Below are 27454 nucleotides of genomic sequence, written 5' to 3'. Positions count from 1 at the left end.
TAATCTAATAGTCTAATGCTCCTCTCTGGAAATAGGAGTTCTGTGATAAAACTGATAGAGTTTGGCTATTGATTTCCAGTCGGTCCATTTTACCAGTGTTGAGTCTTTGCTCAGTTCATGCTCCTGGGGATGTAAATAAAAGTTTGAGATTGAAAACCTGCAGGCAGAATGCTCAGTTACAGTAAATGACACATGTTGTGACAGGGTGGGATAGTTGGAGATAAAACACACTTTCTCCCAAGTTATGTTAAATAGTGAAGATTGATCTGTTTAATAATTTAACCACTGAATAGTAACATTATAAGAAAAGAAGAAAGCATGAGGAGAAAACCATCCTATCATACAGCAATTTGACAACATTAAAAGCTCACAGTGAAAGGGGGAAATAAATGTTGTGCTGAGAAACAGAGGGATATATATGTTCTTAGCTCAGTACATTCTGTGTACATCAGACTTGGACAACCATGTTGGAGATGTGCAGAGGTGCACACGTAGGTGAGGTGTTCAACCTTTTATTACATGTGGCAGCATTAACCTTTCATTTGGATTGACTATTGACTATTTCCCTAGGAAAGCACTGCCTGGTGAATATGATTTTCAGCCAACTGGCTACCTTTCATTTTCTCAGTCCTAGCACAGCTTAATCTCTTCCATTCATGTGTTATTACTAGGTCTGGATCGCTGCGCTTGCGTCTTGCCCAGTGTCATGTCGCACATCTGGAAATGTTGTGGTTTGCTAAATGACAAGTCGCACTCTTTCCTTCCAGTTCCGCCTGGTGGTAAAGACGGCGCTGAAGCTGCTGCTGGTCTTTGTGGAGTACACCGAATCCAACGCACCGCTTTTAATCCAGGCAGTGTCTACCGTTGATGAAAAGAGAGGTGAGTAGCCTTGCTTGGGGGGATGCAAAATCCCAGCACCACTGAGATCAGGGTGGGATTTTGTCACTGATGTCAGTGGTTCTGGGGTTGCTGTCGTAATGCATGGTTTGTGCAACATACCCTTCATTTCTCCATTAAAAGCATATTTTAAGTATTAATGCAATTTAAGATTGTTTTGAGGAATGAATTATAGTGGGAAAGTGAAGAGTGAAAAGCCGAGGAGCCCGGCAGCCTCCCTGTGCACCGCCATCATTGACCCTTCCCTGCACCCCCACACAAAGTGAACCCCATGGTGTCTTCCAAACTTGAAGGCTCCTTTGGGCCAGGCCACCTTTCCGCTTCCTTCTGAGAAGCAGCAGCCTTATTTAGAAGAGAAAATGATATCTAATCAGTGTAATCCCTTTGAAGAGAAAGACGAGGTCAGTAACAGTACAGGCTTTATAGTAAAAGCAAAACCATCTGCTGTTACATTAAAATAAAGCCCTTGAGCAGATATTATACTATGAAATCTGTTACCCTTCAGACTCATGAAAAATACTTGAATATGTATACTGTATTTTTTACAAATAAATAGAAGAAAAATGGTTCTTTTTTGTTCTTCCCACAAAGCCATTGCTAAGCTCCTGGGGCATTTTCTCTTGATGCAAAACATTCCTTTGCCTCAAGGAAACTTTTTGAGGTTGGGAGAGCCATTGTTGTGGTCTCAAACACATGGAGGTTCAAAGTGAGATCCCCTCTGTGGAACAACTGCCTCCATGCTGAACTTGTTTGAGCGACTTGATATGGTAAAAGTGAAACAAAAATAGTTGGGGGATGGGGAGAAAGGTGGTGCCAGAAGCAGGAGAAAGTAACCAGGTTTTGCTTTCAACTAGGAGTGTGTGGAAAAGACCGAAAAAAACACCCAGATTCTCTCGTATGGCAGGGGAACAGACAGGGGCAATTGAAAACCAGTATAACCCTTTGAATGGTGGACTCTTCAGGTTGGCTCTCTGTTTTGAATTAAAACCAATAAGCCTTACAATGCCATAAGCAGAAATGTAATTACAATATTAATGCGATTGTGAGCACTATGATTTATTTTTACAGTCAGTCTTAGTATTTCCTCAGCTCTCTGAACTCACTGGTATTCACAAGATGTTCAAATTGCCATCTGTTCACATGCTAGTAAACCTCATTACAGAAAGAAGGGAGAGAAATGAGGACCCTAGACACACTATTATGAACTGTGTTGTCCTTCTGTATCTGTAAAACAGCCTCAGGCAAACAGTTAGATGCCCAAAGTAACAAAACAAGTTCTGTAACAATAGAAAACATGAAAAAAAAAAAAGTGATGTAGTTAGATGGATACTTGTTAGGAGCATGAGGACAGGGTTTATGTGAATTCTCATACCTCTGGGTTGGCAGATTGTCTCATGAATTCTTGTAAATAACTTAGCCCCAAATACTCCATTTTCTTTCCTTTTAAAAAAAATTATTATTATTATTATTATTATTATTAAGCAGTTATACTTAGCTTTTTTCTTGGTTTAGACTTAGTTCCTATCTTAGGTCATCAATGTAACAGCCCTTCACTTTTGACTGTGGATGTGCTATGTTTTAATTTATATTTTGAAATGAGTGGCTTATAACTGAGGAGTACCTGTCTTTAATGACTAGTTTAATGAAATAGAAATACAGAGGAAGAAAAAGTGATGTGCCTTTTCTTGAAACATTGTCATAAATCTTGCAGGTATATAATTAAGTTTAACACTGCTTTGAAAAAAGTCCAATATTTCATGTACATACAAGGTGATGAGATATGACATAATTCCTCAACATGTGTACCACACATGATTAACATAAAGAACCCCATAATAATTCAGCCTGGTTTCAAAGCGATCCCATCTGTGGTTTCTATGCAAGAATACATCCAGATGCAAACTGAAGTGCAGAGATCCACAGAAGTGCCACCAGATACAAGCAGACCATAAGTGAATAACTGCATGGCCCTCATCATATAGGAAATAACTTCTCGTTATACTTCCATCTAGATCCCCAGCATTTCTTGTTTCAGAGCCCCAGAGGAATTTGATCTCTTTTCAGTTTAGGCATAGCAAGACTGTGCGGGCTCTGGAGAGCAGAGCTGACATTGCACTCTGCTGTCTGGGGCTGCTTATCATGAGCATTTTTTCAGACAAGAGATTAAAGCTCTGTGGCTGACCTGGACACTGTCACATATTATGTGTGAATTCTGATTTCTTGTTTCATTATTTGTCAATGGCCCATATTATCAGTATCTCCACTTCTCCTGCCATTTCACACATAGCTAGATATCCAGGATATTAATGCCCATATGGTAGGTTTGATGGAAGGCTGTATGTTCACACGTATTTAAATAGCCAGGAATACAAGATGTTGAGGTCTTTCTGAAAGTATCTATATATTTCCATCCTATGGCAACTAGAGATGGGCAATCTGTAAGATGGTGGCAGTCTTCATGCATGGTTCTGGCCTGATGTAAGGCTTTTCATGTTTTATACATACAGTGCATGTCCTGTTAGTCGTGATGTCAAGATGTTGTGTAGGACATTAACTTTTATTTTATTTTTCTGAGTTTCATGTGTAAAAACATTTAAAAGGGAAAGTGAGAAAAGACTGAAGCTTAAAACAATGGGCAACATTATTCAGTAGACTGTAGTAATATAATACGGGCTTAATTATTGCAACCCCATAGTTCTCCACATGTTTATACTCCATGCATGGCTGCTTGGAATGTGTAGTAGCATCAGGGTTGAGGGTCCAGCCTTCCTGTGGGAGTAGCCAGGATAATGAGCTGTGACCAGCGAGAAGCCTGTGGAAGGCAGTCGAGCAGTTCTCATTTCACCCATTAGAAGGCAGGAGAACACACACAAAACTCGACCTCTGTTGTTTTACTTCAGTGAGCATGTTTCATCGCTCCCATCAATTTTGCCGCAAGTCCTGCATGGAAGCCATAACCTTATGGGAACATCCCGGTCTGCTCTCCAAAGAATTGCTGGGGTGCTACATCATCATTCTTTTACATCGTCATTCTTCTACATCACAATCAGGTGGAGGAGACAGACTGGAAAGTAAACCTTTTTAAAAACCGGCAAGTTTAAATGAGATATAAAAATAAACTCCGTAATATAAAAATATTAAATAGATTTACAGTTTTTACTAGAAATGCGTATGCATTACCAAACCTAGATTTGAGTCTAGATTTTTCAGGATTTGTTATATTCTGACCATTACACAGAAAATGGAAGATGCAGATTTTAGCTCTGCATAATAGTTTCCTCAAAAGTTCCTCTTCGTCTATAAATGGAAAGCTTTTCAAATTCTCCACAATACAAATAGCCTTTTAAAAGAAAAGGAAAAATATACATAATGTTTTTCATATCTCTTGTGTGAGTGTCATTGTTTTAGTACAGCAGTCAATGGGTTTAGAAAAGTCATCAGTTTTTTTAGTGTATGATATACCAAGGTATCTTTCACAAAATTTTTCTGTGCGCCTTGAAAGGAGAAGGAGTTTTTTCACTGTCATCCTATCATTTCAAAAATATTGCCTTGAAAATCATATTTTTCATGTCAGCTCCAGTTTGTGGTCTCAACGTTAAGTGGGGACTCTCCAGGAACAATATATTTGGAAATCCAAGCACAGAGCATGAGAGTGAATGAGAGCAGACACCTGCTCTGGATCTGCCCATATCCTGTGCTCTCCAGATCATAGCATGGAAACTATAGGCTCTCATTATATATTAGCAAGGAATGTTAGCCCTAGTGTAGTAATGCAGTAAGTTCATGGTGCAACTTCCAGTCCATGTCCCCAGGTGAATAGGCAGGTTCATGGCTGTTTCCACTTGACAGTTCAGCTTGAGATCATAATGAGGAAAACAGCATTTGAAAATAAACATTGGAGTAGCTCTATCAAAGTCATTGATAGTACAGCCTCCTCTTGATTTTAGTAAAGGAATAGATGAATTTTGATTTTAATGCTAGATTTTGGAAATTGACTCAGTTTAGTAGCAGCACCTTAATTAAAGGCTTTGAAAGATGGATGAAAGATAGGGCTGCCTTACTAGTAAGTGTGCCTGATTGACAATTTTTAAAAATTGTATTCTGAAATAGAGACATGGTGTGGGTAGAAAAAGTCCTGGATCGTCCTTGCAGGAAAACAGCAAGGTGATCCTGAAAATATTTTGTTATAACGGAAAACTGTGGAGACATTCAGGCAAAAAAACCCAAAGCAACCACAGCAACAACAACAAAAACAAACACCAGGATTCTGCCTTTAAAAAACAAGATTGCCCCAAGAAGAATAAAGCCTGCCTGCAAAATACAGGCATGTTTCCCTGCAAGGAATAATGCAGTTGATTAAATAATTGATTTTTTATGTTGTTGTCAACTCGCTTTTTTCCAAATGACGTTGTTATAAATCAGACTTGCATAGTTTCCCCATTTTGTTTCTCTTTCTTATTTTCTTCCACTTTTATTTTTCACTAGAAACCACAGGAAGACATTTTTGTACTGAGGATATCATTCCTGCTGATCATATATCATTTGTGAACCGAGTGAATTTGTTCCACATGTCTTTTGAACATGTACTGCACAAAATGTCTGGTAATGTAGAGAAGCCAGTATAGAGGTGTCTAGTGTGTTTTCATTACAGCTGTGTATTTGGATAAGTATTTAATTAGTAGTGCACATAAATACATCTGGAGAGCTGTGAGTGAATGCTCCCTCCTTTGATTTTGCTCAAGATCAGGAAGTTCTGATTTATTATTCAGTAGTAAAGATCAGAGACTGTCTCAAAAAGTAGGAGAGAGAAAACAAGAGAAATATTGCTGTCTGTGCATTCATTAATGCACAGGTTTTTCCACACACTGCACTGCTATCACCTTGAAAACAGAGGTCCTTGGCTAGCAGAGATTTGGTGTCTGTGTAGCAGGTTATATATAAAACATCAGCACGAATAGACAATGGCCGTTATCATGATGAAAGTAATGTGGAGGTTTAACCTTGGGGTCACTGATCCGTCAGCAACAGGTGGTTGTGATGAAATATTTGCATTTTACTGCCGGATTATACTCAAGCTATAGTCATCCCTATCATGTTTAGGGGATGTGGGCTGTTGCAGAAATCTGTGTTTCCCTCTGAAATTCAAAGACTCTCACAGTTGTGCTTGTGAAGTTGAATTGAGTATCCCCAAGTCAGGGTTAGCTTTCTGCTTTGTCCTCACATCTTTAACTTTATTCCAAACAAAACACTGAATTATAGTATTTTCCTACCAAAATGGTTCTATGATTATTTATTTCCATTTCTTAGATAAAATAGTTATGTGTTTTGTTTTCTTTTCTTTTCTTTAGTAAATGCAACCATCTGCTCTTTGCCAAATGAAATAGGATGGTTTTACAAGGTGCCTTCCACACAAGAGATTATCTTGAGTGTGTCTGGTGTTGCCTGTCTGACGTTTGTGGCACAATAATTCACTGGGCCACTTGGGTTTAGGCATCAGATAACCATGCAAATGCAAATCAATATGCAAATCAAGCAAATACATCATAACTAGAAGCAAAAATTTTAACTTAGTGGAAAAATGAGAGGAACATATCTGAAAGTTCTGTAGAGAAGATACTTACTAAAATAATTTGAGTAAGAACCACAGCAAAAATCTTCCTCTCATTGACCATTCCTTTTATGCAGGACACACAGACTGTAATTTGAGAAAACTGTGTTTATCTGCCGCTCTGTTTTGTTAACAGGACTTAATGCAGCGTAGCTCGGTAATATCTCTAGGAATGTGCACAACAAGTGCACTGAAAGCATTACCATATAGGTTTTTGTGGAACATTTATCAAGGCCTATGTAAACCTATGTTAGGTGCAGTAAAATTCCTCCCACCTGGTATTCAGAAGTTCGGTGTTAATCAAACTGGGCTAACAAATCTTCCTTCATCATCAAGGGAGAGAAATAGATACCTCTGGAGAAAGTCCACATGGCATATTTTAGATCCCTGCCTTAGGATGCCCAATAGCCTTTGCTGTCTGCCTCAACTTCACTCTCAGTGAAGCCGAGGAGACCAGCATGTCAAACTTATTTTCCCCAAGGGCTGCATCAGCCTCATGGTTGCCTTCAATGGGCCAAATGTAATTTTAGGACTGTATAAATGTAGGAGTACTTACGTCTATACAGTTCTAAAATTATATTCGGCCCCTTGAAGGCAACTGTGAGGCTGATGCGGCCTCCGGAGAAAATGAGTTTGACACCCCTGCTGTAGAGGGAGCTGGATCTTTCCAATTCATTTTCCACCTGGCCACATATTCCAACTCATGCTACTTCTTGGATAAATGTGGATGCCACAGCTTTCCATTTTGATCACTGTCAACAATGGTTTCTGCTTTTCCTCTAGGAGCCAAGCCGTGGTCCAACATCATGGAGATCCTGGAGGAGAAGGATGGGGTTGATACCGAACTACTGGTTTACACAATGACCTTGGTTAACAAGGTTTGTTTACTTTGTTAGCAAAACTGGTGGAGATAATATTAGGATTTTCAATTGTATAATGATCTTCCCTGTTGAGTATATATGATAAAAGGAGACATGTCCCAGGGAAGTTGCAGGACAAGCTGTAATCAATCAACACACTGCTGATGCTGGTGCTGCAGTCACCCAGAGGCAGCAGCTGGGAGCAGAATTGCCGTTTTGCTATAATAGATGCTGTGCCGAAACATGGTTATGACATGGCTCCTCTCCCAATGCTGACAACACTGTGCAAAACAAAACTCAACCAACTAGCTCAGCGCATTATCCAAGGAGAGAACGAAAGCAAGTGCTGGTGAAAAGATCACATGGCTCACAAAGGCTTGCATTGTGCACAATTTTCTAGTTCCAGATCTTTTTTTCTTTTTTACTGCAAACCAAATATGATGAATTTAACAGGTCTGAGTGCTAGTAAGAGTGTTTCTGCTTAAAAAAATTAGGTTACATTTTTTCTCCTTTCTTTATATTTTCTGGTGTCCTGTATTATAAGTAGTAGTTTTGCATTAAAATCAAATGTTGTCCAAAGTACTCATTTGTGCCATGGGGAAGGAGAAAGTGAAAAGCCCATAGAAGTTAGATATTTGTTAGTGTAAATTCCTTAAAAATTAGTGTCTAGTCATAAACAAATCTTAGGGTGACTGAAATTAAAATAGATCTTTTAAAGAGCACAGAAGATCAACATACGACTAGGAAATCAAAATAGCCATGTGTTTCATGATTATACTCAATAGGCCAGAGTAATACAGAATATTATTATTGTTATTGATTATATTGAGTTAAAGATCCTGACTGTTGTTGGAGGCCATAAATCAGGCTGCCAGCTTACTGTGCCTATAGCTACATGTTTGGAGCGGTGAGTTCCTTTGGATTATTTTGATAAAATAATTTCTTAATGGCAGCAATGATGCCTGAGAAGGACGAACATCTCCCTGTGACATCACTGATGTCACTGTAATTTTACTTACAGCCACCCTTTCTCCTGCTTATGTGGTAGTAAGGATCCTCTTCAGCTTTTAAAGAAACCTTATCTCACTGATGTACTCTTTCTGAAAGGCATCACCAGCTTTATATGTCTGTAGCTGCTATTAGAGCCAAGGCAACGAGTTTTTAATGACTGTATTTTACACCTTGATGTTTCATATGCTGATTCCTCTGTCTGAGATAATTGTCTTCATAATTTGCACAGTTATAATCTACCTGGTGTTTGACTTCAAGAATTTTGTTCTCTTTTTTTTTTTTTTCTCATCTATAGTTGATTCATTTAGTCTGAGTTTTTCACTACATTTAAAGCTATTTTTAGGAGGAGATAGTTCTTTATGAAACACACAAAAAGAAAAAGCATTTCACAGTCAAAGGACCAAGGCAGTTATGAAGATCAAGGAAGAGAGGAATCCCACAATGCCACACTTAAAATTATGATCTGGCTTATGGACAGCTTTATGATGTTTTTAATGGGATTTTTTTCATGATTATAGAGAAAACAGCAAGCAGCATGTCACAGTTGTAATTTTTTCCCCTGCAGAGAATACAAAGAAGGCTCAGATGGTTTCATCTTCTCTAGATGAAGAAATGTTCAAGGTTTTCAGTGCAAGCAGAGTCCTCACAAGGGATTGTATTAAGGAAGCAAACTTCTACTTTTTCTTTCTTCTGTATATATTTACAGACTGTTTTCTTTCCTGCTTAGGAGGAGAAAACACATCTGCCCAGACATAAGAATTGCTCCAATCCTTTTTTTCCTCTCCCTCTTGTTTCAATTTACTTAGGCTGACCTTTCATTAACCCACTCTTAATTTGGGGGGAATTTGGCATTAATGAATCTCTTAAATGAAACTGATCCCAATGCAGCTATTTTTGAATATGTATAGTTGCAGGACAACCTCTGTTATCTTCCTTTGGTTAGTTCTTGTGATCTGCTAGATCTTATTCTAATCTCTACTTTCTTCATTTTTTTTTACTGAGATTGAGATGGGTTAAAGCCTTTGTGTTTCCTTTATATTAAAAAAAAAAAATCCTCATCAAATGCATCAAATCAAATCAAATGAGAGGGAAGAGCTCAAAGCTACCCAGGCTTTCCTCCAAGGGCTTGGGAAATCACAGTGCAAACAAATAGAAATCTTAATTTGGAGATGTTTCTTCAAACCGAAACTAGATAGAGGCATAAGAATAAGTCTTGACATTCATATTCATGCTTCCTTTGTACACCTGTGTTCTGAAGAGTTACAGATTTGAAATCCCAGTTTTGGTCTAAGTTAACAAGGATTTAACAAAACTCAGCAAGCAAGCCACAGAGTAGGTTTTAAACGCTCTTCTCCAACTGGCCAAATTTTCATTCTCTAGACAGGTTTCTGTTTTGTAAGGTTGTCTTCAGAGCAGGAGGAAATATTTGGGACTTACCTGTGTATTTTGATACAGGAGTAACATTTTGAACTTAAACAGGTACTCAGGAAGGACCAAGGACTGACTTTGGAAGGACCTGCCTAACTTATGGTCTCTGCTCTGCTGGTTGTGGCTTTTGTTTCCTTTATAAAGCCACTAGAAAAAATACAGGCCCACTCTTGTTTTCTACAATGACAAGCTAGAATTAATCTATCATTTATGCAAGCATTTCATGTCCCTTGTTTATTTACTGCAGAAATCTTCCTGCTGAGCTAGACCGAACTCACCTTGTTGTGACACGAGTGGTGCCCTTTTACATCTCATTTTATATTGTTAGAAATTGAGTTCAATATGCATTAGGCTCTGAAAATGGTTCTCTGAGTTTAATGACAAACCATGCAAAGGAAAAATATTTTATTTCTATACTTGGGAGTTCAGTTGCCCAGTTCTGGCCAGTAGCATGCAGTGAAAATTGAATTTCCACTGCCGCATGATTTAAAATTCTATTAACCAATAAAAGACTGCTGACAAAAGCAGAGTTGCCAGTAAATAGTACCTTATGCTGCTGTTTTCCCTATCTTTAGCCTGCCTGACCTTGGATTTTAAAAAGCTATGCTTTAGGGTGGTTGATCTGCATATCAACATGAAAACCATTTGCCAATATTTTAAGAAGTAAATGCTCAGAGGATCTGTGCAGAAGATCTGACTGTTTGCCCACCCTTTTGCACATAAGATATCACATCTTATTGTGCCTGAAGACATTTTGGTCAATGTAGCTGCTGTCTACATCTTCCATAAGCAAGAGAAAGCCCGATAGACATAATTTTCTGTTATAGTATTTCCATATCCATGTTAAAGCTCCATTGAATTTACAGTTTGGTAGCTTCATTTGCTGAATCCTCAAATTTCTACTCAGTGCTAGGTGTCAATTTAGGAAAGAGGAAAACGTACATGGTATCTATTTTCAGCACAGTTAAGGAAAATATAGTTTCATGGTCTTCAGTCGGTTTTAAAGAGGCTTTAAATACTGTCCTGGACAGAGACAAATTCTTAATTAGAGCCTGAACATATAACCCTAACACTTCATTAATGTTCATGCTAAGTATTCCTGTTGCAGTGTACCTCACCAGACGGCAGATAATAGTCCTGTAATGACTGAAGAAGATGTTTCTGTCTTGTGTTTAGTTTAAAAAAAAAAAAAATAATATATATATTAAGAAGTAGCTTGGTGATGCAGATTTTCCAGTGCCTCATTTCACAGGAAAGAGGTGCTTTCACAGAGCAAGGTATTATTCATGTAATTCAGACCTCTTTTTCTGAATGTAAAGCTTCTTGGCACAGGGAGGCAGCCCAGAGTGGCTGCTCTCTTCTGCACTCTGCTGCTCAGAGCCTCTTTGGAAAAGCCAGGCTCTAGAAAACCAGTGTTCTTAGAGCACATTTCGTCCCATCCAGGGCATGAGTAGATGAAACTCTCTGGACAGGGCCTGGTTTTTGCATGTGCTGTCTTTATCTCTTGCTATTGGGAGTATAGATAAGTTACTTAGCTAATTAAATAGAAGAAGGGTAACTACTTGAGAATAAGCGTCTCTCTGATGAGTTAATCCAGAAAAACTGTGTTGCTTGCAATGTGCACTCTCCCATATTTTGCAAAAGTGGCTCTGTATAGACTGATTCTTGTAATGAGGTATATGTTGCTCTGCAAGTAGGTTGCACATTGTGTTCAGTAGTTTCCGTTCAACATGATCAGAATTAGACTAATTTTTCTACATCATGCATAAGGAGTAGTAAAAAAATCAGCACAAGCTGACTACAAATCAACGGCAAAACAGAAGAGTGGTGTTTTTTCATGTCTTTGTAAACATCTGCAGGACTCTGGTGGATGAAGTTCACTTGTGCACTCAGCAAAGTTGTCCAACACCCATGTCCTCTTCCCACACATCATTTTGTAGTAAAGCTGTGAGTGGCTTGATTCAGTGCCTCTCGCTACATACACTGCAGTGGCATTCTATGGTATACATGGTATACTGCAGATGATTACCTTCCTCTTCTCAGTTTTCTGAATTCATAAAAAAAATGGGAAATGGCCACAGTAAGAATAATGCTCTCTCTTGAACATAGAGCAGGTGCCATAGAAAGCTCTGAACTCAAACAGTTCATTTTCGATACCTGTTATTGTTAGTATTCTTTATTTTCTGGTGTGCAAAATCTCCTCTCACTGTCACTGCTAACAACTTACCCTGTAATCAGGAATTTGTAACTTTTACTATTTTATAGGAGTTAAGGAATCGGTGTACCTTTAATAGGACTTTTCAAGTTGAAAGGGAGGAGAGGAGCCAGTATCTCTGAAATATACAGCAATTTGTGCGCTGAGAGGATGGCCTCTGCTGCAGGTGTGGAGGACAGTAGGCACATGGTGCAGGATATTTCCCGCTGTCCTGACATCACACAGCTGTGCATTGGACTTTTTCTTCTTAAGGTCAAACTTACAGGAATCAGTAGGAAATCAGCTTCACTGTTTTTAGCTAAACCGTTTTTTTCTCTCTCTTTGCTTTTATCCCTGTGTTTGATGCGTTAACATTCTCTGTTCTTTAAATCTGCACTTAAATGAAGCCAGGAAGAATCCAACTGTGTATTTTAAAGACCCACATTTTCCATACTTTTTTGTATGAAATAACAACACTGATTTGTTTTGCCAGTTATTCCTTTTTTCTGCACAGTGCACAAAGTTGTTTGTTAAAAGCTGTGCCACTTGTTTTTTATTTTCTAGCAGTGTCTCTAATCCCACATAATGGGTTTTACTCTATTGAAATCATACATAGCACCACTTGCCACCCGCTTTTAAAAACCTTTGGTTAATTCTTTTCAAAACAAAAAGATTTAAATGTTTTTCCTTTGATTCTTAGACGCTGTTGGGGTTGCCAGATCAAGACTCTTTCTACGATGTCGTGGACTGTCTGGAAGAGCTAGGCATTGAAGCCATTTCACAGAGACACTTGAACAAGAAAGGAACAGATTTGGACTTAGTTGAGCAATTTAACATTTATGAGGTAACATAACATGCCCTGTTTTATGCATCTTACAGCTTGTACAAACTTCAAAGCCAAGAGGAGGGGGAAAATGTAACCTAGGTGAAATTTGGTTATCTATTTTGTTTTAAAAGAAAAACATCTGGTTTCTAGAAGTATTATACACATTAGTATATGTGACCTGCTATGCTACATAGCTGCGTTTAATGCAAAAGTGTTTCATGGTAAAGCTGGGGCATACTCCAAGGCAAACCATCATATTTACTAGTCTCCTTAGAGGCAATTCTGCCTGCAATTAAACCTTTCTCAGACTGCTAGTTACACGTCCTGAAGTAGAAGTTCTTTCCGTATGCAAAAGTTTTCAGCTCATGAAAAAGGTTTGGCTGAGCTCAGCTTTACAAAAACCACTTGTTCTGCAGCTGAATACCCAGCAAGTCCTTGTTTAAGAGTTTACACTGGACCAAATCCTATACAGTGTGCAGCAATGGAGTAAAGAGTGACTCCACATTCGGTACCTAAGTATAAAATAACTACTTCTGAAGTATTTATATGTAAGGGTAGGATATCCAGTTTCTTAATAATTGGCCTCTTTTCAGACTTTGGGAAGTGTTGGAGTGGGGAGGCTTAGGCTGAAGTTAATGTGAATGTAAATGTGAATTCATGTTCTGGTGTAATGAAATGAATTTATTCCCCTCTAAGCCCAGCAAAGGATTTAATAGATTTGATTCTTCATTTTCTTAATCAACTTTACACCCATGTCACTTCAGTATCTTTAGCAGAATTAAGTTTTATATACAGCAGTTTGCAGGAAGATTTAGGCCAAAATAGGAACATCAGAATGAAAGGTCCCCATGTCAGAGGCATCAGGACATAAAATCCTTTTAAAAGGTGATCATTAATCTTAAAAACAGGGGGTTTTACACATGCTGTGCCTATTGAAAGATAAGACTGCAAAATTAGCAGTTGGTTTACTTGGGTACCGGCTTTCTCTTGATCACCGGACTAAATTTAGACATGACTATGCACATTCTTTCATTTTTGACAATGTTGTTCTTTACCTGAAAAAAATCTCTTCTTCTCCCTACCTTTGTTTTGTTAACATCACTTCTGGTAAGAGTTATCAGAATAACAAGACTGATAGCAACAAGAAGATATGCATTCTTCCGATCACCCACATCGCCCTCTTCTGTACCTCTGCCTATTTGAATGGATCTTTCTCATATAAAGATTACTTAAATGTTATGCTGCACATCAGATGAGATCCACCAGTAATTTTATTGTTTCTACCAGTGATACCCCCCTCATGTACCCTTAGGTAGCACTTGCTTTGTTTCTGTCAGAGGTATGTCACAGCATGTCGACAATATGCTGTGGTTCAATATGCTAGGTATTGCACATGTATTTTGCTCCTCTACTGTTTCCAGCTGATGACCTCTCAACCTGTCTTGGAAGCTTCTGTCAAATGTCATTGTGGCCATGCTGTTCTCAGGGTCATTCTTCTCTGATATTATACATGTGTTCCTCTGTATTGACAGTGCTTCTGAACTGGCAGGAAATACTGTATTTTGCACCAAAAGGCATATGTGAAAGTAATCCTGCTAACCTAAAAATCTGGAGGCTTAGAGGGGACGTGTGGTCTGTGTTTTTTTCTTTTAATCCATTGTGGTACCAGTTCACAGAAATAGGGTGGGGTTTTTTGGTTTAATTTGGTTTGGTTTGGGTGTTTTTGTTTCCCCCCCCCCCCGCCACCCCCATGTTTACTTTGCAGGGAGAGCTGTTAAAATGGAGATTTTTAAGAGGCGTGCAGTTACTTAAACATCTGCTGTCTCTTCCTTGGCTGGGAAGAAATTACAGCACTTTTCTAAAATACTTTCTGAAGTAGTAGACAGTAACTTCCACTTGACCAAGTGCCATGTCTGAACATGAGGAAATGTTCAATCAGTCAATGCATGAGAGGTTGTTTGGTTTTTTCTTGTTGGTTTCACTAGAGCCAAGACTTCACCTAAATATTTTGGAAAGAAATAAAGAGAGCTAGGTGTCCAACACTGCTCAGCTTCCTTGAAAATTAAGTCCTATTTAAAAAAAAAAGAAACAAGTATGGATTGAGACCATCATCAGCAAATTTGCTGATGACACCTAGTTGGGAGGGTGTGTCAACCTGCTGGAAGGCAGGAGGGCTCTGCAGAGGGATCTGGATAGACTGGAAAAATGGGCTGATTCCAATGGGATGAAGTTCAATAAGGCCAAGTGCCGGGTGCTGCACTTTGGTCACAACAACCCCCTGCAGCGCTACAGGCTGGACGCAGAGTGGCTGGAGAGCAGTCAGGCAGAAAGGGACCTGGGGGTACTAATTGACAGGACGCTCAACATGAGCCATCAGTGTGCCCAGGTGGCTAAGAAGGCCAATGGTATCCTGTCCTGTATCAAAAATAGCGTGGTCAGCAGGACAAGGGCAGTGATCCTTCCCCTGTACTCTGCATTGGTGAGGCCACACCTGGAGTACTGTGTTCAGTTCTGGGCCCCTCAGTTCAGGAAAGACATTGAACTGCTGGAGCGGGTCCAGAGAAGAGCAACACGACTGGTGAAGGGACTTGAACATAAGACCTATGGGGAGAGGCTGAGGGAGCTGGGGTTGTTTAGTCTGGAGAAGAGGAGACTCAGAGGTGACCTCATCACTCTCTATAACTACCTGAAGGGAAGTTATAGCCAGGTGGGGATTGGTCTCTTCTCCCAGGCAGTCAGCAAGAGGACAAGGGGGCACGGGCTTAATCTCTGCCAGGGGAAATTTAGGCTGGATATTAGAAAGAAATTCTTTACAGAGAGAGTGGTCAGGCATTGGAATGGCCTGCCCAGGGACGTGGTGGACTCGCCGTCCCTGGAGGTTTTTAAAGTGAGGCTGGACATGGCACTTAGTGCCATGATCTAGTAAACGGACTAGAGTTGGACCAAGGGTTGGACTCGATGATCTCTGAGGTCTTTTCCAACCCAGTCGATTCTGTGATTCTGTGAAAACAAGCAAAAAAACCCACCACACACCAACAACTAGGAGATATACAAATGTGTTGTTACAGGTCCTGTAGTGTTCTATATAAAACGTCAGTATATCATTCCATTATTAGAGCTGCTACCCTACACTAATGGATAAGACAGCAACTTACGGGGAAAGCTATAAAAATGGTGATGCTAATAGGAGTTAATCTTGTTGAAATCAGTTAATTCTTAAGTCCTAGATGTAAAGGCCTGTGGTACCTTAAAGGAACTGCATCAGAAGCCTCACGTTCCTTCCTTTCTTTCTCAGATGACACTGAGACATGAGGATGGAGATGAGAGCGCTGATCCCCCTCCCAGTGGGCGCAAGGACCGGAGAAGGGCCAGTCTTGGCGCTGGTGAGCGAAGGGGGCTGGAGCGCCGACGGAGCCGCAGGCACTCGGTACAGAATGTCAAAAGCACTTTATCGGCCCCTGCAAGTCCCTGCAGCCAGTCAAACCCTGGCTTTGTGCTGGGGCATGGACAGCACATTGAAGATCACAGTGAGAGGTAAGTGCATGAGCTGAGGAATATTCCTTTCTTTTCCCTTATTACTTTCTGTTATGTTCATTGCACTTTATTAATCTGACAGACCTTTCTTTTCTGTGTTTCCCTCTTTCCATTGAATTAAAAAAACAAAAAAGCATATTTAAAGTTAAAACAAACAAAAACACCAACAAGGAAAAGAAATGGATTTGTAAGTGACTTAGCTACATAGCCAAGTTCTTTGGCACCATCTGCCCAAGTAAATGGACCCAAACCACATGAAGTAGAGCATTAGATATAGGAAGTAACCAAGCTTAATTTAATCCATCAACAAATTTTATGTTTAGTATACCGATATAATAGAAGATTGTAAAAAGGGCGTAGACACATTAATGGAGAGCTATTTGTCCTGTATATGTTACAGTTCATTCTTCTTTTTCCTCCTCTTTGCAATCAGCATTTCAGAATAAATGTTTTCCTTTGAGGCTACACCATAGTAGTGCATATATATAATGTTTTATAATTAGTGAAAGAGAGATGGTAATGACTACTTGAGCAGCAGTCTGCAACACTGGAGTCAGTGGCAGCTAGTGTTATTGCCAGAACCATAATGCTGGCTTGGGCTGTGCAGGCTTAGGAAAAAAGGGAGCTGCAGATCGACAGCATGTCTGACTGGTGCATAGGAGGGCTGGAATTAATTTTGACTAAGACTAAGTTTGACTAAGTTAGACATCAGCTCGCCTCCCTTTGATGTCAGTGGAGTGCAGCAAGCACTGGTAGGCCTTCAGTTACCCGACATGTTCTACATGCCTGAAATTTCAACCAAGATGAATTGTGCTCTGAAACTGGCTGTTTCTCTATGTTGACTATAAAGGGAATCTGGCTGACTAGCTCAGGTGAAGATACATACCTTGCAGATAGCTAAAGCTGGACACTATCATCCCATAGCTGAAGGTGCAATTTGCAGAACCTAAGTGTGCTCCATGAAGAGCATATCTTGTGTTGATTATAACATTTGGGAAGTTCTTTGGAGGTTTCCGTTGTTTAGCACTGGATCATAGAATCATTTTGGTTGGAAAAAACTTTTAAAATCATCAAGTCCAACTGTTAACCTAATACTGGCACTAAGCTCTATCCCTAAGAATCTCATCTACACATCTTTTAAATACTTCCAGGGATGGTGATTCCACCACTTCCCTGGGCAGCCTGTTCCAATGCCCGACAACCCTTTCCATGAAGAGATTTTTCCTAATATCCAATCTAAAACTCCCCTGGCACAACTTGAGGCCATTTCCTCTCGTCCTGTCACTTGCTGCTTGGGAGAAGAGACCAACACCCTCCATTCTACAACCTCCTTTCAGGCAGTTGTAGATAGTGAAAAGGTCTCCCCTCAGCCTCCTTTTCTCCAGGCTGAACAGCCCCAGTTCCCTCAGCCGCTCCTCATCAGACTTGTGCTCCAGACCTTTTACCAGGTTCATTGCCCTTCTCTGAACTCTCTCCAGGACCTCAATGACTTTTATGTAGTGAGGGGCCCAAAACTGAACACAGGATTCGAGGTGTGGCCTCACCAATGCCAAGTGCAGGGAGACGGTCACTTCCCTGGTGCTGCTGGCCACACTAGTCCTGATGTGAACTTAGAGCCTTAAAATCCAGTGTTACATGTTGAGCAGCCCTTCTTGCAAAGTAAACTGAGTTGACTAAAGCTTAATGGCTTCAGGCAATATGAAAATATAAGACTCCAGAGAATTTAAACAGTAATTGCATGTCATTTACTGCATAATGGCTGCTTTTTTTTCTTTTTTTTTTTTTTAATTCTTGTATTTGACAACACATTCATACTTGTTTTCCATCACTTTCTATTGGCTGGGTCTTTAGTGGGCTGATGGCTGAGGGCCTCATGGCCTTACAGTCTGATGACGAGGATGACAGTGCATTTGAGGCTGAGTTTAAAGCGTCTTCATTGTGAGTACAGCTGGGAGCTTCAGTTGCTCTGCATGGAAAGCCTCATGCATGAGCTTGGGCCTCGCTTCATGACTCGGCAATGTGACTGGGAATCTGTGTCCATGGCTGTGCAGCAGATATGACTGATTTTCTTAAATGATGAATTTGGTTTGGAAATAAGGAGATGCTTCAACTGTACAGAAAATGCTGATTCTCTTACAAGTCACGCAGGATGACAACTTCTGCCAATGCTCTTTGTCACTATTAATGTTTGCTTACTAGCTTTATCTTGCAGTCTTCAGTAACTCCTAATGATTTTGTGTTTCGGCTGTTTTTTAGTTTCAGGGGAACAGAAACATGGCAGGTTAGTTTCATAAGTTATTTGAATTATTTTTTCACCAGTATAGCATGAATAATTATCCTACTTTTTTGAAGAAAATTATCCAGTTCCACTCCACACCCTCTTGAACAGTGACATAATTTAAAGCATTATTTAAGTTTAAATACAGGAAAGCAGTTTTCATTTAAGCTGGCAAATTTAATTTAATGTTGCAGTTGTCCTTGGAATCTTCTCCAGGAAAATAATTACATTCTCTTCAACTCCAGTTTGAATTTCTAACTTGCTCACCTGCCTCTGTAATGAAGGAAGTATTCAGTTATTGTATGTAACACTGATATTTACTTCACATATTAGATAAATAAAAATCCTTTTCACACCCCTCCCCTCTCCTCCCCCTGCTATTCTTCAACCTTCTTAGCAGGTAGAGACAGGGAGTATTACTTGTAGCTAGCAAATCATTTGTTTGCTTTTCTTTTTTTCGCACTGGACATTACAGACCACAGAATATGTTCTGGCACCCGAAGATGCAAGTTCTATGCCCAGTTAAATTATTAAAGTTGCCATAACAAGAAGGTAGTTAACTGTTGGTTCTTCTATAAATCTCGCTGGGTTTCCAGTAAACAAGCATTTCAGAAAATCAGATTCTGTCCTTCATATTTTTAGTCTCATCGTCAGCCCAAATCTGTAGTTGTGGTAGGAAGAGGAAAACCAGCCTTCCTGCTTTATCATATCCCAGTGAGTCTCTCAGCTCTCAGTGAAATAGTCCAGATGAATGCAACAGTATCTCTACATCTAATAGCTAAACTGGGACAAAAAATGAAAGCTTGATGGCTGCTATTCATAAACATTTAAACAGAAAAATAGTGAACTTGAATGACTCATACAAAGTTTTTACACGTATATAAAGTTTTAATTAACCTTAAGTGGAAAGAGGTTTTCCTTTCTGCATTGTTCCTACTGGAATCAAGTTTTCAAATTTGAGCACGTGGTATCTGAAAAAACGTATTTATTCGTTTAAAGGATTTTAATACAGCGTAAGTTTAGACCTTGCTGCAATTTGTAATGAAATTTAAAAATCATTTGTTAAAATATGGTATAGGCGTCACCTGTTTTTTGGTTTTGTTTTTTTCAAAAGCAATGCTTCTTTTGTCCCTTGTGCTTCCATTGTTAATACTGTAGAGAGGAATCTTTACAAATAGATAAAAATTGCTCGATACCTCTCTAAACTGAAAGTAACTTTTGGTCATCCAGGAAAGATCTGTATTCTGCCGATGACTCTTTTGGTTCATAATCCTAGTCCCTCTTGAGGAAGGAAAAAGGTTAGCAATAAGTTTTTGCAGTGCTGTATTTTCTGAAAAATAGTCTACAGAAAGGGTTTCAGTCTCTTTATTCCTTCACTACATTTTCTTTAACAATAGGAAATATTTAACAAAATTAATGATACTCTTATTGTGTTGCTCCTGCTGGTGTCTAAGCTTTGTGTGTGGTTGCAGATGTCTATGTCTGGTTTTTGCAGTGGATTAACACGATCAAGTTTGGTGGAATTGCTTCTAATGGACATGGTTAGAGATTAAAATCACACTCTTACTCTCTATTAAATTTTGTTTGGGGCAATATTCTTGGTTATTTTAGGACTTCACTACCGAAATCGGTAGAACATTCAAGTTCTTCCTCAGCATTCTCCTTCCCACAGTGTTCATGTTTCTTCTCTTTCTAACTCTGTCAGCTGGTTTGGCAGTTACTTTGCTTTTGTTTACCACATCAAACAGGTTGTCCACAGTCATCTGCTTTGTGTCGACCGATAAGTCTTCCAAAAAGAGAAAAATCCATGGTGCCGGTAAAACAAAAAAAAAGACAATATTGGCCAATTTCTGTTCTGTCTCACAATGCTCTATATCCAGAAAAGCTGTCTGAAGTCAATGGGGTTGCTCTGATTTACGCCCAGCTAATTGAGAGCAGACTTTGGGTTTTAGAGCTCGGAAAAGTTGACCATAAATGCGAAGGGCAACCAGAAGAAAAACTTGCAGGCCTTTTTCATCCATTTGGCAACCTTATTCCAAGCTAAATCTATTGCTTTTTCATTTGTGGTTCAAAACAAACAAAGACCCAAATCTGCTTTGTGTTAAAATAATTTTTAAGAAGAGTAAAACACAGCCTAATGTGCCTCTTGCTAAAGAAATAAATAAATAAGTTGATAATGACTACTAAATAGGAAAGGCTGGAGGTTGGTTTAGGCGTATGTAGCGGCTGCAGTGTGCTTTAAAATGCCTGTCCTGACCACCAGCAGGTTTGCTTTGCTCAAAACTTCTTTCTTTGACCATGGTGGAAAAACACCAAAAAGCCTGGGGGAAATTCCGTCCTCCTAACATGACATTTTAAGTGCTTTGCTGATGGCACCTCCTAAGGTTTTCTGCCCTGGTCCAAATTGAGTGCTCTCAATCTGTGGTCTGACATGCTGTTTCTTAAGTGGTAGACTTTTAAACAAATTCTTCCATGTTTTTGTTTTTGGTTTGTTTCTTTTTTTTTTTCCTTTTTAAAGTAAACCTAGCTTTTTCCAACCACACAATGGATAGAATCAGGGAAAAATGTAAGGAGTGGCAAAGAACTTGCACTAGATTTATGTTGTTATTGTATGCAGTGATTTCTGGTTATATAAGGATTAAAAAAACCCCTCCATCTCTCATTCTTCCCTCCGCTGAGGGAGTAGAAGGCAGGTAGTTCAGAAGTTCTCAGTACTGCCTTGAGCACTAAACAAGTGCTCTGCAGGAGCCCTATATATACAAACCAGAACCAAGTATTTATCCCAATTTTCAAATTAATGTGTTTCACATTTTTATGTGCATTTTTTTCATTAATACTGCACAGCGACCATCCCTGTCTCTATCCCTGGGTGTACCATCAGAGCTGTGTTAGCCACACTTAGCAAACATTCTCAAGGGAGCTTCTGTGTGATTTACAGTGACACATCTTACCAGCATTTCAGTGAATGGCTCTGCCAAAGCTTTGTGGAATTTGCTACAATGAAAGACTGAGGTTTATAGAGTTTTTAATAGCTAGGATTAGGTATTTACCTCACTTTACTAGACTCTCTGCTTTCTTCTTTTTCATAGCTTTGATTTATTTTATGGCTTCAAAAATTGCAAAAGAATTAGTAGGATTGATCAAATAACACTATACATGTTCATGTAGAGATAACCAGTCCCTGGTGAGGATTTTGTCAATATTCCTGTGTTTGAAACCTAACAAGCAGAAGAGCTGACTGCCATCTGAAGAACCCATCAGAGCAGAGCCTGCATCCTGAATCAGTGACCAAAGTTGGATTTAACAAGCTATCTTTTTTACACCATGGGGCTAAAAAGGTATGAGGAAGACCAACTGTTCAGGTTTACCTGAGGCTTCCAGATTTTTCCATCTGAAGAAACTTGGCCTTCGAGAGAACTGCATTGATAAGGAAAAAACCAGCAGAGGTCCGAACAGGGAATTATGTACCTGTGAACTGTGCTTTTGTTAGGGTCCTGCTGGGAAGGCTGTTAGGACTCTTCCTCTGAGCAGAGATTAGCACAGGAAATTCCAAAGTTTCCTGCAAATTTCTGGGCTAACTGGACACAGCATCACTGCACGGTGCACAACAGGCTTAAGGGCTTTCACACCCTTACAGTCCTAGAAGAAAATTGGAAAATTGTTGTCTAAATAAAGAAAAGCTGTCCTGAGAAGTCATAAGGATCTGTTTGTTAGAAAATACATATTCGTGATGCTTGAGGATGGCTGAGAGGCAGGAAGAGATCGTAACGCTATTTTGGTTTTACCAGAAAACAATGAACACAGCTGAGCCTCTGATGCTAAGCATTTTTTCTGTTTAATTTTGGATTCCTGTCGAGTTTCTAACCAACAGCACAGACCTTAGTTTGGCTATTATGCCCCATTAACTGATTATTCCAGTTGCTTCATGTAGAGCCAGGCCTGCAGGGGTGGTTTGTTCGAAATACAGCTGAGACATGTTTTTTTTTTTAATCATGATTTTCCATGTTTTCAGACATCCTAAACCGTAACTAATCTTTGATTTTTCTCTAGAGCATTAACTATGGCAAAATTCTAGGTTTTGTCATGATGTTTCAAGTTCTGGTGACTTTCCACTACAGTATGTGAAATGTTTGATTATGTAAATACTTATGGTGACAAATACAAGTGATATGATAGGTATGAAACAGAAAAGTGGGGAGACTCAACATCAGCATTTAATGCAGGACTGAGGCTGTGATATGGATTATTAAAGGCCCATAATTTATTGTTATTGATGTAATAGAAGGAAACTTTTTTCCCTAGACATTTACCTCTGGTTCCTGGTTTTGGACATCTAAAACAACTGAGGCATGAATCTAGACAAACAAAAAACATCTTCAGAATAAACACACAGTTGCTTGTCTGTGGAAATATATGTGGGAGCTGAGCTACCTATAACAGCATTTGCAGGGGGAGCTTTGAAATAGAATAGCACTTGATCAGTTATAGGGGAGATAATAACTTTTTTGACAGTTTCGTTGGTATGTACAAAAATGGAAATGGGAAATAAAAGCAATGGTTTTGGAAAGAAGATTTATCTATAAAATTAAAAGGCTTGGTAAGGTAGCATCTGTTCATAGCATCAGATCTTTATTAGTCTTTGACAACAGTAAGATACCAAATCAGATCTGCTATTTTAGGTTTGGGGCAGGGAGGTCATGTTTATGTCTTTTGTGCAGGTAGGGTTATTTGAAGCATGAGGTCAAGCATATTTGAAAGGAGAGAGAATAAAAATGTGAAATTTGTGATCTTACTCTTTGTAAGAATATCTTGGAAGTTCCTGTAAGGAATGCATTAGAGGAAGAGACCTAGATTAGTTAAGAAAAATTTTCTTTCAAAGACATAACAGAAGACTCCATTGATGTATAGATATGGATTGAACCACTAATGCTTGAGTAATAATTAAAAAAAACCCAACCAAACAAAAAAGCACACTAAAAGTTCCACCTCGATGAGCATTTCAAGTACAGGTCCTATTACTGTCTGAGGCTGATACCAGCACTTTTTATCTGATTTAAAATATCTCTGTAGAAGTGTCAGGTTTTGTAGCAGGGGTATGTTTGCTGGCTATGGGCCTTGATGAAAGGAAATGTTTTATACTTGGTATGCTTGGTTGGCAGCACTGCACTTTGCTGTAAAGACAATGGCAGATTTTCCCTGTTTGAATTTCAAGAGGAATGAAGAAATCACTGAAACTTAAATGAGGTTATAGCTGCATGGCAAATGAAAGCACGGTGTTACTTAGCCTAATTGATTTTACTTTTTTTGTGTGTATGTAGCTTTGGTGAACTGCCTGAGGAAACATAGTGCCAAACCATGGTATGAATATGTTTCTCCAGAGGTCCATGGTAGCCTCTTATGCACTGGACTACACATGTCTTAGAGTTCATCTCCACAGTGTGTTTCCAGTGTTTGTAAACACAATCCTTTAAGGCCAGGAAAGTTTTTTTCACATGTACCATGAGATGGGAGGGAAAAAAAAAGACAGCAGTTTGGCAGGATGCCATGTCCAGATCCCTTCCTTTGAAGTAAGGGGCAATACAGTGACCTCCAAGTGTCAACCAATACGCAGTTCCAAGCTCTGAAAACACCATTTCTTCTCTCTTTCTGTGTATGTTTCAATATTTATTGCTCCTAAAGTCTCTCTACATCGTGATTCTGTTTCTTTACCTCTCTGCTCATACAGATGTAAAAACAGCAATGCTGTTCAATGATCTGAGAGTTGGGACTCTTGAAGTTTTTGCAAAGCCTTGCCAGTGTTTTATGCAAGACTCTGCTGTCTTGCTCTGCTTTGATGTGTCCTATATAAACTGACTGCAGCAATGAAACAAGTGTGGAGGCATTATTTAGGTGTGAAAAGTTGTTACTAATCATATTTTAGGGATAAGAGAATAACAGTAACCTAAAGAATGGTTTAACCTAAAGAATGGTTTAACCTAAAGAACAACGTAATATGAAGGCATAGTGAATACATGTACTTTACATTACTTGTAATTTCCTCAACTTTTTTTTTCTGAATAGTTTTCCTTATTTAGGGCAGAAATACAAGGATAATTTTTCTTTTGACCTTTGCAATTATGCATCTTAGTTTGTCTTCTGTGCAGAAGGCCAAATTTTGACGCTTTGCAAGTAAGTTTTTAATCCGTATTATTTTATATATGTTCATCTTCACATAATTGCACTAACTGCAGTGGTCTGTCACATACAGCAGTGGAATAGAAATGAGCAGTTGGGTTAATATGTGGTTTCTTTAGTTTTTAATAGAGGAAGAAAGTATATGGTCATATCTTTATACAGAGTAATAAATGATGAATTTAGATTATTACCACTTTCAGCTTTCATGTAAAATACTAGCTGAATCTGGTTTGGGAGCTAGGATAGAAGAAAGGAAGAAGAGTACCAAAGCATTTGTTGGTTTTACAGGGACTTGGGAATTTGGCTATGAATTGTGCTGTCTGACCTGTGCAAGTGGAATTTCACTCATAAATTGAGGACGATGGGAAGCGATCGCAAGAGAAAATAAAATTACATCCACTGTGACTTGTCAAGGTCACTCCTTGATGGAATATTTTTCATGTTCTATTTGTTCACCTGTGCCGGTTTCAGGGAAGCATCTTTCAAAGTGCTGTGCAAGAGGTAAAATAGGTCAGAGGTTTGAAGCGGAGCAGAAACAACCTTGAGAGAATAAATTGTGGGATCAACTGCAGTGTTTCATTTAGAATAATACCGTGAACTTGCTGATGGTGGTCTTACTTCACTGAACGTGTCTTGTAGGCCTAGCCAGAAGTGGCTCTTCTGGAAAGGCAGTGAAAGTTTAAAGGAATATAATTTAAAGAAGCTAAACTGAAAGCACTTGACTTAATTATAAAAAGAAAGGGAGAGAGAAAATTCCTCATCAGTAATTAACGGCACATAGGGTGATTTTCAGAGAGCGTGGGAATAGTGACCGATAGCTTTACAGTTCCCCAGTCCTTTCTTCTCTGTGTTGCTTCATAACACTAAGGCCCCTTTTCTCACTGAAGGCCAGTGTTGGTCTTTCTTTGGAATTTCTATGTAATTCTGTGGATGGTTGCAAAAGGCTCAGGCATACACTGAGGGCCTTGTCTAATAACCTACAGAATTAAGAAGGAAATATTTAGTAATACTTTAATAAAGGTTAAATGAGCCCTACACTATTGGAATCAATCAAAACGGAAATATTTTAACATGCTATTATCTCATGAAATGTTCATCTGCAGAACAAAATGTTGTTAGCATAATTATGGCAAGACCATCCTGTTTTGTGTTCTTATGTATTCACACAATTACAGACAATTTTTTCCTGGATTAAAATAAAGTATATCTTACCATTTAAAAATTTCCTTTGAGACCAGGCAGAGCAGAATGTGTTCTGCACTCATGCTTATTTTCTGGCTTTCCTGTTGTTGTTGTTCCTTCAGCACAGCCTTTGATTTTTCTATTAGCTGTATCTTTGGGAATTTTTTTGAGAACTGGGATGAGAGACTTAAGTTTCTGGGCTCCAAGCTAGAACAAAGAAAACCTGAGTTTCTTCCAGGTGCTTTCATCAAAACTCTACAAAGGCAAAAGTTTGAGGGGAGCCTAGAGAGGACAGACACTGCATAACCTTGTGCATATTGTTCAGCTCTAGGGACCAGTAAGACAAAGAGCATTTTTTGGTGCTTTCGGTTCTTGTGGAGTCACTGTCTTGAACAGTGGTGCCTTAGTTCTAAAATCATCTACCCCAGGCTACATTAGATGTGCATTAGGTATGATGCCCAGTATCTTACAGACTTTGCCCTTGCCTTCAGCTAAACTTATAGATGAGTCCCTTGATTATAATTTCCTTTCGTCAGTCTGTGTTTGTTAGTGTTTGTGTATCTGCAGCTTAGAGTAGCTATTTAGTATCAGCGGAACAACTTTGATTGGCACTCTTTTTATTTATTTTTGTTAATTATTTGATTAAAAGAGGAGAAAGGTTAATACATTAGTTATAGAGCCTTTGCCTGACTTTCGTTTTGATGCACCAGTGGTTCTCTATACATAAACTGCGCTTTCTTAGTCTTATTAAACATACATGTATTTTATGGGCTTATACTTTCATGTCAAACTTTACTTGAAACAACTGAGTAAAACCTGTGTCCTAGTAGGTACTTGTTAGTTGCCATGATTGAAAATAAATTTTATAAAGATTTGTGGGGTTTTTGGTTTTTGTTTGTTTGGTGGGAGTGTTAGTGATAATCTCTTTTAAAGATGGAAATAAACGTGGTGATTTTTTTGATATTTGTTTTCACTGCTATAAATCTTCTGTCTGAGTAGTTCTAATCTGGTACTTTTATCATGGAACTGGAGTAACCCAGCAATAGCCTTAAGGTTAGCTGAATATATGTGATCCTTCAGAATGAGCTAAAACCCTTCCTCCCTGCTGCAGGATAAACATTTGCCTTTTGTTTAACAGGAAAGGTTCCTCCGAGCTACTGAAAAATGTGCTGGCTTCTGCAACGTAGTTTAATTGAAAACCTCCCTATGAATAATTTCTCTTAATTTAATTCTACTATTGCATTAACACCAAATTTGTATGTGTATGTGGGAGGGAAAGTGAGCTTTTCCACATCATCCATTCTTCATTGCACACAAGAATGAACACATAACCCTGAATGGTCCAGATGAATTCACAAATCTGTCTGCTGTTCTCTTCGAGCATCCAGCTGTCTGACGTTCTTAGCTTTAGAAGAATCTCATCTATCTGCAGTTGGTGGTTTGCTGTTTTAATAAATATTTG

At 39.0% G+C, this 27454-nt stretch overlaps 1 protein-coding gene across 1 annotated transcript in view; it reads left to right on the top strand.

The window, feature by feature from the left end:
• Positions 1 to 27454, top strand: part of FHOD3 (formin homology 2 domain containing 3) — a gene marked incomplete at both ends in the record, with an annotated part of 379512 nt that overhangs the window by 251269 nt on the left and 100789 nt on the right. Inside the window, 4 exons of the mRNA XM_080340636.1 lie at positions 768 to 879; positions 7289 to 7383; positions 12699 to 12842; positions 16120 to 16358. Of these exons, the coding sequence (XP_080196762.1) occupies positions 768 to 879; positions 7289 to 7383; positions 12699 to 12842; positions 16120 to 16358 (590 nt within the window). The remainder of the gene's footprint in view (positions 1 to 767; positions 880 to 7288; positions 7384 to 12698; positions 12843 to 16119; positions 16359 to 27454) is intronic.

The sequence above is a fragment of the Nesoenas mayeri genome, assembly GCF_963082525.1.
Source record: "Nesoenas mayeri genome assembly, chromosome: 2".
Taxonomy (NCBI): Eukaryota; Metazoa; Chordata; class Aves; order Columbiformes; family Columbidae; genus Nesoenas; species Nesoenas mayeri.
Note: the sequence above shows the minus strand (reverse complement) of the source record. Positions and strands in the feature narration are given on the sequence as shown.